This window comes from Megalobrama amblycephala, linkage group LG3 (genome assembly GCF_018812025.1).
Source record: "Megalobrama amblycephala isolate DHTTF-2021 linkage group LG3, ASM1881202v1, whole genome shotgun sequence".
Classification (NCBI taxonomy): Eukaryota; Metazoa; Chordata; class Actinopteri; order Cypriniformes; family Xenocyprididae; genus Megalobrama; species Megalobrama amblycephala.
The window spans coordinates 36,692,852-36,708,114 of NC_063046.1; the positions used below are offsets into that span (position 1 = coordinate 36,692,852).

At 42.1% G+C, this 15,263-nt stretch overlaps 1 protein-coding gene across 1 annotated transcript in view; it reads left to right on the plus strand.

Annotated features, from left to right (window-relative positions):
- Window positions 1–15,263, plus strand: part of arhgef40 (Rho guanine nucleotide exchange factor (GEF) 40) — a 57,719-nt gene that overhangs the window by 23,284 nt on the left and 19,172 nt on the right. The window contains exons 18-21 of the mRNA XM_048185332.1: window positions 1,936–2,303; window positions 4,265–4,514; window positions 7,033–7,122; window positions 7,888–8,091. Of these exons, the coding sequence (XP_048041289.1) occupies window positions 1,936–2,303; window positions 4,265–4,514; window positions 7,033–7,122; window positions 7,888–8,091 (912 nt within the window). The remainder of the gene's footprint in view (window positions 1–1,935; window positions 2,304–4,264; window positions 4,515–7,032; window positions 7,123–7,887; window positions 8,092–15,263) is intronic.

Consider the following 15,263-nt stretch of genomic DNA (forward strand, 5'->3'; position numbering starts at 1 on the left):
CCTCCAGCAACACTATAGCAACCACCAGGACCCCTAATAACTGCATGCCAACACCCTAGCAACTGCATACCAATGCTCTAGGATACACCCAGAACACCCTAGCAACCATCAAAAATACCCTAGCAGCTGCACAGCAACTCATTAGGAACTCACACTAGCAAACTGCACACAGCAACACTTTAGCAACCACATATAAACATCCTAGCAACTATCTAGCAGCTCCTTAGTAACAACCAAGAATTCATAAGAAACTGCCTAGCAACACCCTAGAAACTGAAGAGCAATGCCATAGTACCCACTTTAGCAACTCCGTGCAACACCCTGCATAGAGACATCCTAACAACCACATACCAGGCTAGGATCCACCCAGAACACCCTAGAAACCATCAAAAAACTGTCAAGCAACACACTGGGAACCTCCCACAGCATATTAGCAGCCACCAAGAACACCCTGCAAAGAGCACAGCAATGACCTAGCAACCGCATATCAACACCCCAGCAACTAATTAGTAGTAACCACCAAAACACACTAGAAACTTCTCAAAAACACCCTTCTAGGGTATTCTCTGCATATCAATACACTAGCAACCTGATAGCAGCACCCTAGGAATCAAGAACACCTTAAAGGGTTAGTTCACCCAAAAATGAAAATAATGTCATTTATTACTCACCCTCATGTCGTTCTACAGCCGTAAGACCTTTGTTTATCTTCAGAACACAAATTAAGATATTGTTGATGAAATCTGATGGCTCAGTGAGGCCTCTATCGAGAGCAAAGCCATTCAAACTCTTAAGGTCCATAAAGGTACTAAAAACATATTTGAAACAGTTCATGTGAATTCAGTGGATCTATCTTAATATTATAAAGCGACAAGAATACTTTTTGTGTGCCAAAAAAACAAAATAAAGACTTTTCAACAATATCTATATGGGCCGATTTCAAAACACTGCTTTGGAGCTTGAATCAGAGAGCCATAGTCACGTGATTTCAGCAGTTTAGCCGTTTGATAGGTGATCTGAATCACTAATTCAAAACAAAAGATTCATAAAGCTCAGAAGCTTCATGAAGCTGGCCTCACTGAGCCATCAGATTTCATCAACAATATCTTAATTTGTGTTCCGAAGATGAACGAAGGTCTTACGGGTGTAGAACGACATGAGGGTGAGTAATAAATTATGTTATTTTCATTTTAGGGTGAACTAACCCTTTAACAACCAAACTGCAACAACCTAGCCACTACCCAAAACAAACTGCATACCAGCACCTTAGCAACAGCATAACAATTACCTAGGATCCACTCAGAACACCCTGGCAAACATGTAGAATACCCTAGCAGCTGCAAAATAACTCTCTAGAAACTGTCTGACAACCCCCTGGGAACCTCCCACAGCACCCTAGCAACCACCTAGAAACACTCTAGAAACTGCTTAGCTACACCCTAGATACTGCATAGCAACGCCCCAGCAACCACATAGAAACATTCTGGGAACCATTTAGAACGCAGTAACAATCATATAGAAATACTTTAGCAAACACCTAGAACCCCCTACCAAATGAATAGCAACACCCAAGCAACTGTACAGCAATGCCCTGGGATCCACCCAAAACACCCTATAACCATTTAAAATACCCAAGCAATTTCACATAAACCCCATAAGAACCATCAAGAACACTATGTAAACTGCATAGCAATCATAGCAATGTTAAAGCAACCAAACACCAACACTCTAGCAACTCCCTAGGAACCACTAAGAAGAACAAACTAGAAACTGCTTAGCAACACCCTTGCAACTGCATAGCAACCCCATATAACATCAAGACATATTTAGGACATGTAGATTTAAACCATGTATTATGTCATAAAAAGTTACTATCCAGCCAGCCACGTTGATTTTATGTTAAACAAATAATTACATGCAATTGTTCTGCTTTAGCCAACAGATGCACCACTCCCTCCCAAACCCCCTCGCAAGCGGCATCCCAGTTTTGACCTTCAGGCTCTGCTGGCCCCACGGCGTTCAGCCGCTGTGTCTAAACCCACCGAGTCCACATCGGGACAGTCTTCTCCGCTATCCTGGCTGGGCCGTCGGGCTCTAACAGACTCCATCCTTACAGCGGGAGTGACAGCAGCGGTTCCAGGATGGAGGGATCCTGCTGCTGGAGGAGGAGGAGTGCTCATCAGAGGAGTGGAGGTCAGCAGTAAGGAAGTGGCAGATCATACGGGCTTCACGCGCCAACATGTACTTCTCAGTCGCACTGAAAGAGAGACAGGGGTGGAGAGAGCAGGAGCAACTGCACAAAGGTGTGTTTGTGGCAGGTTTCTCTTCAGAAATCGGCTCCCAAGTAACCACATAACAATGCCCTGGGATCTACCCAGAACAATCTAGCACCCATTTACAATACCCAAGCAATCTCATAGCAACCTCCTACAATTTATGAGAATAAATTATGAGAGGAGAATTAAAAAAGAATAAATTATGAGAGAAGTTTCTCTTCAAAATTCGCCTGACCAAACTACTTGATGAGGATTTTCCTTAAAGCGATAAATAACATCTTAATTTTTGGGCTGTAAGTTGAAATGCCTTCATTTTGTGTTATTATTTTGTGTTATTGCCACATGTCTCACAAGACATAATGTCCAAAACATTGTACCCTCCTATTGCATTTAATTTTCAATCTGATTGAAACACTGTTTAGACTGGTTATTTCTTCTTGAATTTTTGTCTTTCTCATTTATGGTCATAAATGTGCTTGCAAAGTCTTGACACATAGATGTGTTTTGGAAAGGCTGTAAATATACAGAGTCAAGTAAAAACCATAAAACATTTATTATAGCTTGTCAAACACTAAAATATGAAATACATGAGAACTTTAAGACTCAAAGTTTACTCGAAATTGATAACTTGTCTTCTGAATCATCCAAATAGGATTTTTGCTGTTTCTTCATGCATTTGAGTTCCACAGTCAAAAACAAAACAACAACAATAACAACAACAACAAAAAATCTGTGAAAGGATATTTTTGTTTCTTAGTGTGAAACCCATTTTTCCCTTGCAAGGGTTTGAGAACCAGACATGAAAAAGCAAGAGCAATTTACACCAAGTACAAATAGCGATAAATACTATTTGCTCTAATTTCAAAAGAGCGTAGCTTATTTTTTAATAATATTTTCAACTCAAAAGTAAATATGCACTTTAATATATTTTAAATTATTATTTTGTGAATTAATAAACCTAATCAAACATCCTTTTTCAATTTTTTTTTTTTTTCGTACAACAACTGCAAACAAATCTGGACATAACCAAAATAAAGTCAGATGAAGAGGTTGTTTAATGTACATGGAACAAAATTTAAACATAGATTATAGAATATAAACTTCTTAATCTGTCATTTTCAGTAAGATTTACTAAATATGAAGTGCTTATCATGCCCAACAGATATGTGTTTTAAAGCAGTGGGTGAGTAATTCACTCCTTGATTTGCTTAATAAAAGACTACTTTGTGATTCTGTTGACAAACATGTTTAAAGTGCATTATTTTCAAAGTGTTTATTGGTAACGCAGCAAAAATATATGTAGCGCAAGTAATACGCGTAGATTTATCTGGTTGCAGTGACAACCTCATGCTTACTGCTGTTCTATGTAATCAGTAAAATCACTTGAATGGTAATTTGTAAGTTTGCTCTAGAAAAGCTAAAATGTATTTAAAAGTGTGACTGACCAATTCCACTCGGTTCGTTTGGCATCCGCCCCCAAGCTCAAATGTCAAGCTATGCCTATGTGTTAGATCTAATTATAGTTAGTTTTAGTTGTTTGCACCTCTGTGTGCAAATAGTCACTACAAGTAGTCATGACAAAAAAATAAATAAAAAAAATGTTTTTATTTTGTGTATGAACATAAAAATATGTTGGTTACATTGACCCCTAACATAAAAAAATGAAATTCCACAAAATGTCCACATATTTTTTCATCTCTGACAAGCTGCAATAGAATTTTTTTGTTGTTGTTTGTTTTTACATTAATCTTTAGTGTTTTTAATAGTGTCAATTTTTGGCAAATTGCATAGAAACCAATGGTCAATTTGACCTCAACACAAAGGATTTTTAAAACAACAGGAGAGGATAAGATCAGTGACAAACAATGCATTCCAAGATCAGTTATCATAAAGGATTTTCATGAAGAAATCTCATTTAAACCGTGTTTATAGGTCAGCTAATCTTTTAATGACATCTTTTCCTCACTCTTTATCTCTCTCTATCACAGCAAGCTCTACTTACAGTGGTGTCGACTGGTCAGCACAGAGAGGCAGTATGTCGCTGTTCTTAAAGGCGTGGAGGAAAACTACTTGCCCCTCCTGGAATCTTCAGACGTCCCGTCTACACTAAGAGGAAAGACAGAGTCACTCTTCAGTAACTGGAAAAGCCTCTCTGCCTTCCACTCGCAGTTACTCCTCCCTGCCATGGAGGGCGCTCTCTCCCAGACACTACAGCAGACCGACTGTTTCAGTAAATATGTGAGTAACATCTTATAATGGGCGGTATAGTGGCTCAATGGGGACCACTGTCACCTCACAGCAAGAAGGTCGAGTCAATCCAAAAACATGCAGTATAGGTAAATTGGAGATGCTCAATTGTCCATAGGTGTGAATGCAAGCCATGTAATGGGGAGGGTTGGGGAAAAATTGCCAAGAAAATTCATGGTCAGTCTCTCGCTTATGGCAAGAGATGGCCATAGAATCACCAAGAGACAGATATGACTGAAATGGTTAAAGGATTAGTTCAGATATTTTAGTACAGTGTTTCAATATTAATATTATAAAGCAGCACTTCTCAAAGTCCGGACTCCGGTCCGGATCCGGACCCGGAGGGAATTCAATCCGGACCCGCCTCCATTTCGTATTTCAACAGCAGTAATTGTGTGCAAGGGATTAAAAATCTGGATTTCCTACTTTGATAAACGCATGTCAAAATCATTTGTTTAGTGTTTTATGTCTTTTTGGAGATGGTCCGAAATTAAAGCGAAGGCGAGATATTTAAAGTTTTCCTCCGTGATTCAGTTGCCATGACACCCAGTGAGCATATACTTTTGATGTAATTGGACACAAGTCGCGCGACGCAGCGTTTGAATGGGTGTGGAGCAGTGGTTCTCAACCTGCGGTCCGTCACAAATGTAAATGCGGCCCGCGATATGCCGACCACAATAATAATAATAATAATAATAATAATAATAATAAAAATAGCATACAATTTATTTTTGTTTATTTTTTAAAATTTAAATTAAAGTGAATTAAATAAATATAAATGAGCTATAATGCTTGTCATATAAAATAATTTTGGTGAGCATTTATTATTTTCAGACATCAGGCAATAGGCTAATGACGCAATCACTCAGTTAACGAAACAAACACAAGTGCGCGCTTAGGAAGAATTCAAACAGTAGCCATTAATTTTGTAAATTTAAGCCTCAAAATGGTCAAATTTGTTATTAAAGGAGAAAAGCTAAATGTGGAAGATAAAATGAAGGAACTCATGCAAACAAGAAGAGTCGCAGCATCAGCAGTAAAGGTAAGAAGAATGGAAGAATCAGTTTGCTGTTAATGAGCGAGATGGGCAGCCTTCCTGTTTGCTCTGTAGTAAAGTAGGCCTACTTGACAAGCAAAACATACAATTTCAAAAGACTGAACTGTGAATTCGATGTGTTTGTTTGATGTATTTTAAATCAGTAAAAATAACCGCATCAGCGCACCCGCGGCTGGAATGAGCCCAACTCTGCGCGCTCGCGGATCCGATGCTGCGCGAGGGATTGCGACATGACAGAATGCTCGATATCGTCAGAGATTGTAATTAGCCTACAGTGCGCTCAGTGTTGTTTGTAAAAAGAGCTGAGTAACATTTGCTTATTAAGGCGTTTATGTGATTGTTTGGTGACTACTGCGATGCTGTTGAAGAGTCATACAGAATTAAATAGCAACTTAAACTGATGTATATACAGTTTGTGTGTTCATTGAGCATTACTGATTATTATTGTAAAGCTAATGTCAGTAAGTTAGTTTTTATTTGTAATTTATTGTGTGCAACATCTTGGTATAATAATAGTATTATCTGCTAAAACCATAACATTAAATCTGATTGGTTTGCATTGGTGACGTCATATGTAAATTATATGCGGACCGTGAGACTTGCACTTGGACCATTGTGCGGCCCACTGGGAAAAAAGTTTGAGAACCACTGTTATAAAGCGACGAGAATATTTTTGGTGCGCCAAAAAAAAGATTAACGAAGATTAACAAAGATCTTACGGGTGTGGAACGGCATGAGGGTGAGTAATAAATGACAGAATTTTCATTTTTGGGTGAACTAACCCTTTAATCTTAGTATAGCATTGGTAGCACATCCTGATACCAAAACATCATCGTAATAAAACAGAACCAAACAGATCATAACAGTTAAAAATAGTCAATGGAGTCCAAACTTGTAAGCTCTAAAAAGAACATAAAGGTAGCGTAAAAATAATCCAATAAACTACAGTGGTTTAATTAAACACCTGACACTTTTGTTTTATTAGTAAATAAACATACTCAAAATTGTTGTTGTAAATGATGGCACAACTGAGGAACAGTCGTACTTTGCACATAAATGAATGCAAATGATGTATGATTATTTTGAAATAATGGATTTTCATATTTTAATATTATAACAGCTATATTAGGAAGGCTAAAAATAAAATCTAGACATTAAAAACATTTAAAAGTTAAGCAAAAATAAATGAAGAAATGGTAAGTTTTTTGGAAAACTAAAAAGCAAATTGGGGGGGGGGGGCAAGTTTTAATGTGATCTTCATATAACAAGATGTTTCTTTAAAGAAAAAAAAAAAAAAAAACAGCCCATGAGCTATAAAAGTTGAAGAAACACCCCAATACAAGGTTAATTGTCATCTGAGATATTAACAAAAATGTTATGAATTATTAAATGTTGGTATGTATCCATATGAATACTTAGACTCTCATGCTGGACACTCTCTCTGCTCCACAGAAGGATCAGTTCTTTCTGTATTCCCACTACATCCGTATGAGACCTGAGCCGGATGCTCTGCTCATCAGTCAGGCTGCTGACTTCTTCAGGGTGAGAAACCAATAATGACATAACATACTTTAATTTCATTTATTTATATGCCATCAGAAGACATGTAACAGAGGTTTAGCTGTGTCTAAATGGCACATTCCACAAATAGAGTATAAAATAGGTCCTGAATGTGTTCTACACTACCTACTTTCTATGCTATGGGTTAGTGTTTTTCCCACATATCTAATAGTTTTAACTACAAAAACATGAGATTTGTGTAAAAATAATGGGATAATGGAATGCCAGTTTATGCCCTGCCCTTGCGAAACAAAAGTACACTTTAGCATACGTTTAAAAGAAGTACTTATGGAAATACTATATGTTGAAAGACTATAATTAAGTGTGAGCTGAATGTAATGATTTCAGGTTTTTAAATGCATGTTAATTGCAATTAAATGAAAACATATTATAGTTCAAATTTATATTAAATGCAGTTAGCTGAATTTTAGAGTGCTTTTTGACCCACTTAATTAGGACTTAAACATCTTTATATGTAATTGTATAATTACTTCTATTATCTTTTGAAGTATTGTTAAAGCATACTGCTTAATGTACTGGATGACTAATCAAACATCATAAATCTGACCTATCCATGCTTGGCTCAACATACTGTAGAACAGTTTACAGTATGTTGCACTACTGTCTTTGCCCACAGGATGGCAAATGTGTATTTGATATTTGTGCCTTTTTTTTTTTTTGACATGAGAAATAATACACTGGTAATTTAATCAGTATCTGTATGTCTGTCTGTTTGTCTCTCTCCAGGCAAAGCTGTCTTCCTCTCTTGTTCCTGTTCCTCCGTTTCCTCAGTGTCTCTCCACTCCCATTCAGAGACTGGAGCAGTACTGCCAGACATTAGAGGAACTGGGTGGTCTTAATCCCACTTCAGACTCAGCCCTCTCCATCCTAAAACATGCCCAGCAGCACGGAGCAGATCTGCGAGCCAGTGATCTCATCACGGGGTGTCTAGTAAGAGAATAACACATTCATTCACGTCTGAGTCTACAGTACGTCTTTGTGAAGTCACAGTGAGCATTTCCACTGCAGTGCTGCCTCCTGGTGGTCAAAAGAGAAAAGGTTTTTGCAGTTTAAATTAATAATAATAAAAAATAATATTATGATAAATTTTTGTTAATGGAACTGAAGTTAAAAATATATATATAAAATAAATAAATAAATATATATATATATATATATATATATATATATACACTACAGGGCTGTTGAATGCTCGAATCTGATTGGCTGACGTTCAACTATTTTCAGGGAAATGCATGGCTTAAGTAGTTCTAGGCAGTTCTTGACCGCATTACAGCTCCATATCACTTTGCCAAATTATTTAAGTTATTTCAAAAGGTCCTTACAGCCTACAACCACAAAAGAAACAAAACCCACAATGGCACTGACCAAGCAAAGAAATATAGTAAACAATAGGATAAAAACAACAAATTATTGTAATGTTTTTTGCCACAAAATAAGTTTTATTATGTCCTGAAAGTGCATACTCTCTCCAGCTCTCTCTCTCTCTCATTCAAATGCACTGAAAAGGTCTTAATTATTTAATTATTATTTCAAACTTTTTGTCATCAGTTTTACGATGTTCTAGTGTAAATTTGAGAATGATATTTTTGAGTTGTCAAACTCAAACTAATCATTTTCTTCGACAAGTGAATTTACTGAAGAAAACCTGGAAACAGATATACAAACATTCTCTTTATCTCATGTCTAATATGCTGAAAACCGCTACGTTAATGTTTCTTTGTGCATTGTGTGATGAATAACGTAAATGGCATTAAGATCTTAGAAATTCGAAAAGGCCAGTTGCAATTTGCATCCCTGGAAATTAATGTCTGTCATTTGACAATTTTATCATAAGCAGTAAATATTACTGTACTGTCTCATCATGTTGCTTACCTCAGCTCGCATTCAAACGAAAGCACTATTCTGTTCTGCTTCTGTGAACAGTAAATCACGCCTCCTTTGATTGGCTATTTCAAGCTTTTTGGCATTGCCAAGCACTTTTGAACCACTGCACTGCGTCTGAGCACTAGGAGTGTCTGACTACGGATGTACATAGTTGAATCTGATTGCCTATATTCGACGGATAGTCTAATAATATATGTGTGTGTGTGGGGGGGGGGGGTCTTGAAAAACAGCAGTCCACTAGATAGTGCGCACAAACTCTTTCCCTACTCAAGGCCAAAGGAGTATAGGCTACTTTGAAAGGCTTGCACTCTCAACTGTGTACGAGATGGATCGGAACGTGGAAAATGAAGTAAGGTCTAGAGTACCTCAGAGATGATGTGTTTTTGTAGGCCAACCCGGAAGTTAGCGGCACACGGGTTCGAAAGCCTATGCATTTTTCCCATATACTTTTGGAAAATCACAAAAAATAAGCTCTGTGTTTAACAAAGACTTATGACACTTTTTGTTAAGTTGTTTTAGTTAACACAACATTTATACATTTTGAAGCTTAAATAAAGTCGTCAGATATAAAAAGCTAACAGTAGGCTATAAACAGACTACAGCACACCAAAGTTGCGGATTATCGTCACCACCACCAAGCTTCCTCAAACTTTATTTAAAAAACAACTTTATTTAAAAACATGCTCGCTAATTCTGATCTGCGCTGTGTATGAATACTTATCCACTTTTTCATGAGAAATGCTGTCCAAATGTCCTGTTCGTCATGATGACGTCTAAAGTCCCCGCCAAAAGTAGTAGTCCCTTTTAGCAACTTGTTAGCAACCGTCGTTTTTAAGACACAATAAAGGTTTAAAAAATCACAAGCGGGTTATAACTGGTGTGTTTATGTCATAGATCAAAACGTGAAAATATTTAGAGGCTTTGTTAACCACAGACCTTATTTCAGGCGATTTAGCAAAAACCCATTCAAAAAACCCATAGACTTTATGGTGATGGAACCGGAAGTCCTAAAATGCTAACTCGCTTCCGGGTTTTGCATACAAAAACACGTCATCTCTGAGGTACTCTATACCCGTGCCTAAAGACAACTTTTATTTTCTTTCACACACAGCACAGAGAAACAGCTTTCTAATAAAGCGACCAAACTGCCTGTCAAGTGATAGACGAAACTGACAATGATTTTTATCTTTTTAAAAACTGAAATGAAAGGCAATGTGGATAAACATTCACAGTCACAATGTACAGAACACCACACAAAGATATAGAAGAAAATGAAAAAAAACATTTTGGATCAATAAACCTTAAAAATATATATAAATAAAGGCAGATAGATATGCATTTCACATGTCGGCAAATCAAATTAAATCGGCTAAATTGCCTGTGCGAGCAAGCATTAACTAATCTACAGCGCAACATCGATGCACCAAAAAACAATCAAAAATTAATTTACAGAATTGAACGTCTTGGTTACAAAGGTAACCCTCGCTCCCTGAAGGAGGGAACGGAGACGTACGCCGGACAGACCGACGAATAGGAATCTTGCTAGAGAGGCCAATCTACTTCGAGTGTAACTAAAACGAGCCAATGCACATTGGCATGCAATCATATGCATCAGCTGCTCGCCTTGCAGCGCGGGTATATAATGAGCAGCAGGTGCGTTGCATCTTCAGGTTTTCGCTGAGGAGCTGAACCGAGCAGGCGGCAGCATCAGCAGGACAACGACTGTGGCGACGGGACGTACATCTCCGTTCCCTCCTTCAGGAAACAAGCGTTACCTTTGTAACAGAGACGTTTCCATTCAGTCGGTCACATTCGACGTACGTCGGACAGACCGACGAATAGGAGTCCCTACCAAAGCGCCACAGGAGCTGCCCCCTTCCAGCGCTCTGTTGTAAGCCACCTGAACCCCCTTGCCTGAGGACGGTGGGACAGGGCTAACACAGAGAGTGTCGATCACTGCTGTTCCCCAAAGCCATTCAGTGAGACTATTGGATAACGCTGGAAAAGCGTACCCATCCGTTAGGAAGGGAACGCTGTGGAAGCCACATCCTTCCCCGAAGGAGTTATGTGGAGGAATACATATGGACTAACCTTGTAGGTTGTGCTACATATGGAAGAACTGGGGTGACTCCAACCCGACGAGGGGTGGGTTCTCCCAGAGGGAAAGACGTGGGCTTTGTTTAGGAGCAACCGTGGAACCAGCCATATGGGATCCCCGTAGGGTCACACATATGGAACCCAGCCTAAACCCGGTTCTCAAGGATACAACGGAGTATAGGCCTGGCGCCAGATGCTCCGCCACGTTGGCTGCCGAAGGGGAGATCGGAGGACTCGACAGGGTCTGACTTGTAGGGACTCTCTGGAGAGAAAGCGCATATAGCGCAGCAAGCCGACACTAAGCCGGGGCCTTTCCGTGCCTCTGACCTGAGGCGAGAACACGGGAGGAGACCGGCTTGACACGAAGGCTATAGTATCTAGCGAACGTGTAAGGTGGCACCCAGCCCACAGCTCTACAAATGTCTGTCAGCGAGGCGCCACGAGCCAGTGCCCAGGAGGATGCGACACCTCTCATGGAGTGCGCATGCAACCTGAGCGGGCAGGGCACGCCCTGAGCTTGGTAAGCCAGGGCGATGACATCCACTATCCAGTGGGCCATCCTCTGCTTGGAGACAGCCTTTCCCTTCTGCTGGCCTCCGTAATAGACAAAGAGCTGGTCTGACGTCCTGAAGCTTTGAGTTCCCTACCCTCTTGATGGAGGCCAATGCAACCAGCAGCAAAGTCTTCATAGACAGAATCTTTAAGTCTGCTGATTGCAAGGGCTCAAAGGGAGCAATCTGGAGTGCTCTTAGCACCAGAGCGAGGTCCCAGGAGGGCATGGAGGGGGGTCGAGGAGGATTTAACCATCTCGCCCCCCTAAGGAACCTGACGACCAGGTCGTGCTGACCAACACCAACAGATTTGCCATCTATGTGGTTGTGGTAAGCTGAGATAGCAGTACTATGGACTTTGAGGGTGGAGGGGGACAGCCTATGCTCCAACCTTTGCTGCAAGAAGGAAAGCATGACTCCGATCGAGCATCTTCGGAGGTCTTCTCGGTGAGAAGAGCACCACTTGATGAACAGGTTCCACTTCAAGGCGTAAACACGTCTCGTAGATGGTGAACGTGCCGAAGTGATGGTTTAAGTACCTCGAGGGGTAAGTCACCTAGAACCTCCGCGTCCCGTCCAGGGACCAGACATGGAGTTTCCAGAGGTCTGGACACAGGTGCCAAAGAGTGCCCCGTCTCTGAGAAAGAAGGTCCTTCCTCAGAGGAATGGGCCAGGGAGGGGCTGTCGCGAGGAGTGAGAGTTCTGGGAACCAGATCCGGTTGGGCCAATAGGGCGCAACTAACAAGACCTACTCCTCGTCCTCCCTGACTTTGCACAGGGTCTGTGCAAGTAGGCTCACTGGGGGAAACGCATATTTGAAAAGGCCCCGGGGCCAGCTGTGTGCCAGTGCATCTGTCCCGAGTGTTCCCTCGGACAGAGAGTAAAACAACTGGCTGTGGGAGGTTTCTGGTGAGGCAAACAGGTCTACCTGAGCCTCTCCAAACTCTCTCCAGATCAGCTGGACTACCTGGGGGTGGAGTCGCCACTCTCCTGGCAGCGCAGCTCATGATAGCTCGTCGGACACACGTTTGAGCACACCGGGGACATGAATGACACGAAGCGACCTCAGATGCTTCTGCCTCCAGAGGAGGAGATGGCGGGCGAGTTGAGACATGCGACGGGAGCGTAGACCACCTTGACGGTTGATGTACGAAATGGTCGCAATATTGTCCGTATGGACCAGTACATGTTTGCCCCGTAGCGGCCCTTTGAGGCGGCTCAGAGCAAGGCGTACTGCTAGCAACTCGAGGCAGTTGATGTGTCAATGCAGATGGGGTCCCGTCCAAACCCTTGACACTGTATGCCCGTTGTACGTGGCACCCCAGCCGGTGGCAGAAGCATCTGTGAATACCACAGCATGCCGGGACACTTGTTCTAGGGGCACTCCTGCCCGGAGAAACAAAGGGTCTGACCACGGACTGAAGGCTTGGCGGCACTCCTGAGTGATTGGCACCCGGAACGTGCCGCATTGCCATGCCCATCTCGGGACTCGGCCGTGAAGCCAGTGTTAAAGCGGTCTCATGTGAAGCAGACCGAGTGGGGTTACTGCCGCTGTGGCCGCCATATGCCCCAGGAGCCTTTGAAAGAATTTCAGTGGGACCGCTGTCCTGCCGTTGAACGTATTCAGGCAGTTCAACACCGACTGAGCACGTTTCTCTGTGAGGCGTGCTATCTGTTCAACCGAATCCAACTCCATACCGAGAAAAGAGATCCTCTGCACAGGGGAGAGTTTGCTCTTTTCCCAGTTGACCTGAAGACCCAACTGGCTGAGGTGTCTGAGCACCAAATCCCTGTGTTCGCACAACTGCTCCCGAGACTGTGCTAGAATGAGCCAGTCATCGAGATAGTTGAGAATGCGAACACCCTGTTCTCTCATGGGAACAAGGGCTCCCTCCACAACTTTCGTGAAGACGCGGGGAGACAGGGCCAGCCTGAAGGGTAGGACTCTGTACTGATATGCTTGTCCCTTGAACACGAAACGCAGGAATGGCCTGTGTCACGGAATAATCGAGACATGAAAGTACGCGTCCTTCAGGTCGATTGCTGCAAACCAATCCTGGGGACGGATGCACTCGAAAATGCGTTTCTGTGTGAGCATTTTGAACGGTAGCTTGTGAAGGCTCCGATTCAAAACTCGCAGATCCAGGATAGGTCGTAACCCACCGCTCTTCTTGGGTACAATGAAGTAGGGACTGTAGAACCCTGACCTCATATCGGCTGGAGGGACCGGCTCTATCGCGTCCTTCGCCAGTAGGACCACAATCTCCGCACGCAAGACAGGGGCATCGACATCTTTCACTACAGTGAAGTGGACGCCCCTGAACTTGGGGGGACGCCGGGCGAACTGAATCGCATAGCCGAGCTTGATGGTCCGAATGAGCCAGCGAGACGGGCTGGGGAGTGCTAACCAGGCTCTCAGAGACCGTACCAGCAGGATCAGAGGGACCACCGGCGTACCCGCAGTGGGGCAGCGAGGTGGCACACAGGGAGGCGGCTCGGGGGGCTCTCTTTGCGAGGCGGCCCGAAGCGGCGTCACAGTGTGCTGTGCAATACTTACCTGGTTCCACAGGTGGACAGAGGAAGCAGTCAAGGCTTTTGGCTGAGGAAACTGTTCTTTTATTGAAAATTTGGGTACTCGCTGACTGTTGGGCCAGCGGTAGAACAGAAACAAAAGGAAACAAAAGATTCTTTTCGTACAGCCGAGAACTGCTGGGCAAAGTTATCGACTGCGTCGCCGAAGAGGCCGGTCTGGGACACGGGGTAATTAAGAAACCTGACTTTGTCGGTATCCCTCATGTCCGCGAGACACAGCCAGAGATGGCGTTCCTGGACCACAAGCGTGGACATCGCACGACCCATTGACCGTGCCGTGACCTTCGTCGCACGAAGCACAAGGTCCGTCGCGGCACGAAGTTCTTGGAGAACTTGGAGAACATCAACTATCTATAGCAGAAACTTTTTGTCTTAATAGCCTAGCACTTGTTGAATAACAAAATGTTGATTATTGGGATAGCTTATGGCATGACATTTCTTTTTGTAATGTTTATGAGCGTGTTAATGGATACAAACTGCACAATTGCAGTTTATCAGATTGTTACATAGCTATAATTGCACGATATAGTTGAAACATTAGCACATTAAAATCGTCTGATAATCATACAGTAGTTTACATGAACCCTTTGTAAGCGATGTATTACCATTACATCATGGGTGTACGGGACACCCCGCAGCCCCCACCCTATGATGGGCCCCGTCGCAGATTATTTACTATTTAGCCTTTGCTTTTTTTAGAACTAAACTCAATTGACTAAAGATAAAAATAAAGCATCCAACTGAAGCCCAAAAATGCAAGCAGAATCGAAATTACTGAAAATTTGCGGCCGAAACAGCAATTTACGCGCTTGTCTAGAAGGGAACCTTATTTAGCCTATAGTAGTGTTGTCAAAAGTACCGGTACTTCGGTACCAAGTCGGTACTGAAATTTTGAAAATGTGACGATACCCGCATTTCTGTAGTACCGGTAGTACCGAGATTCCGGGTATATTCGGTACCCACTGATAAGGCTGT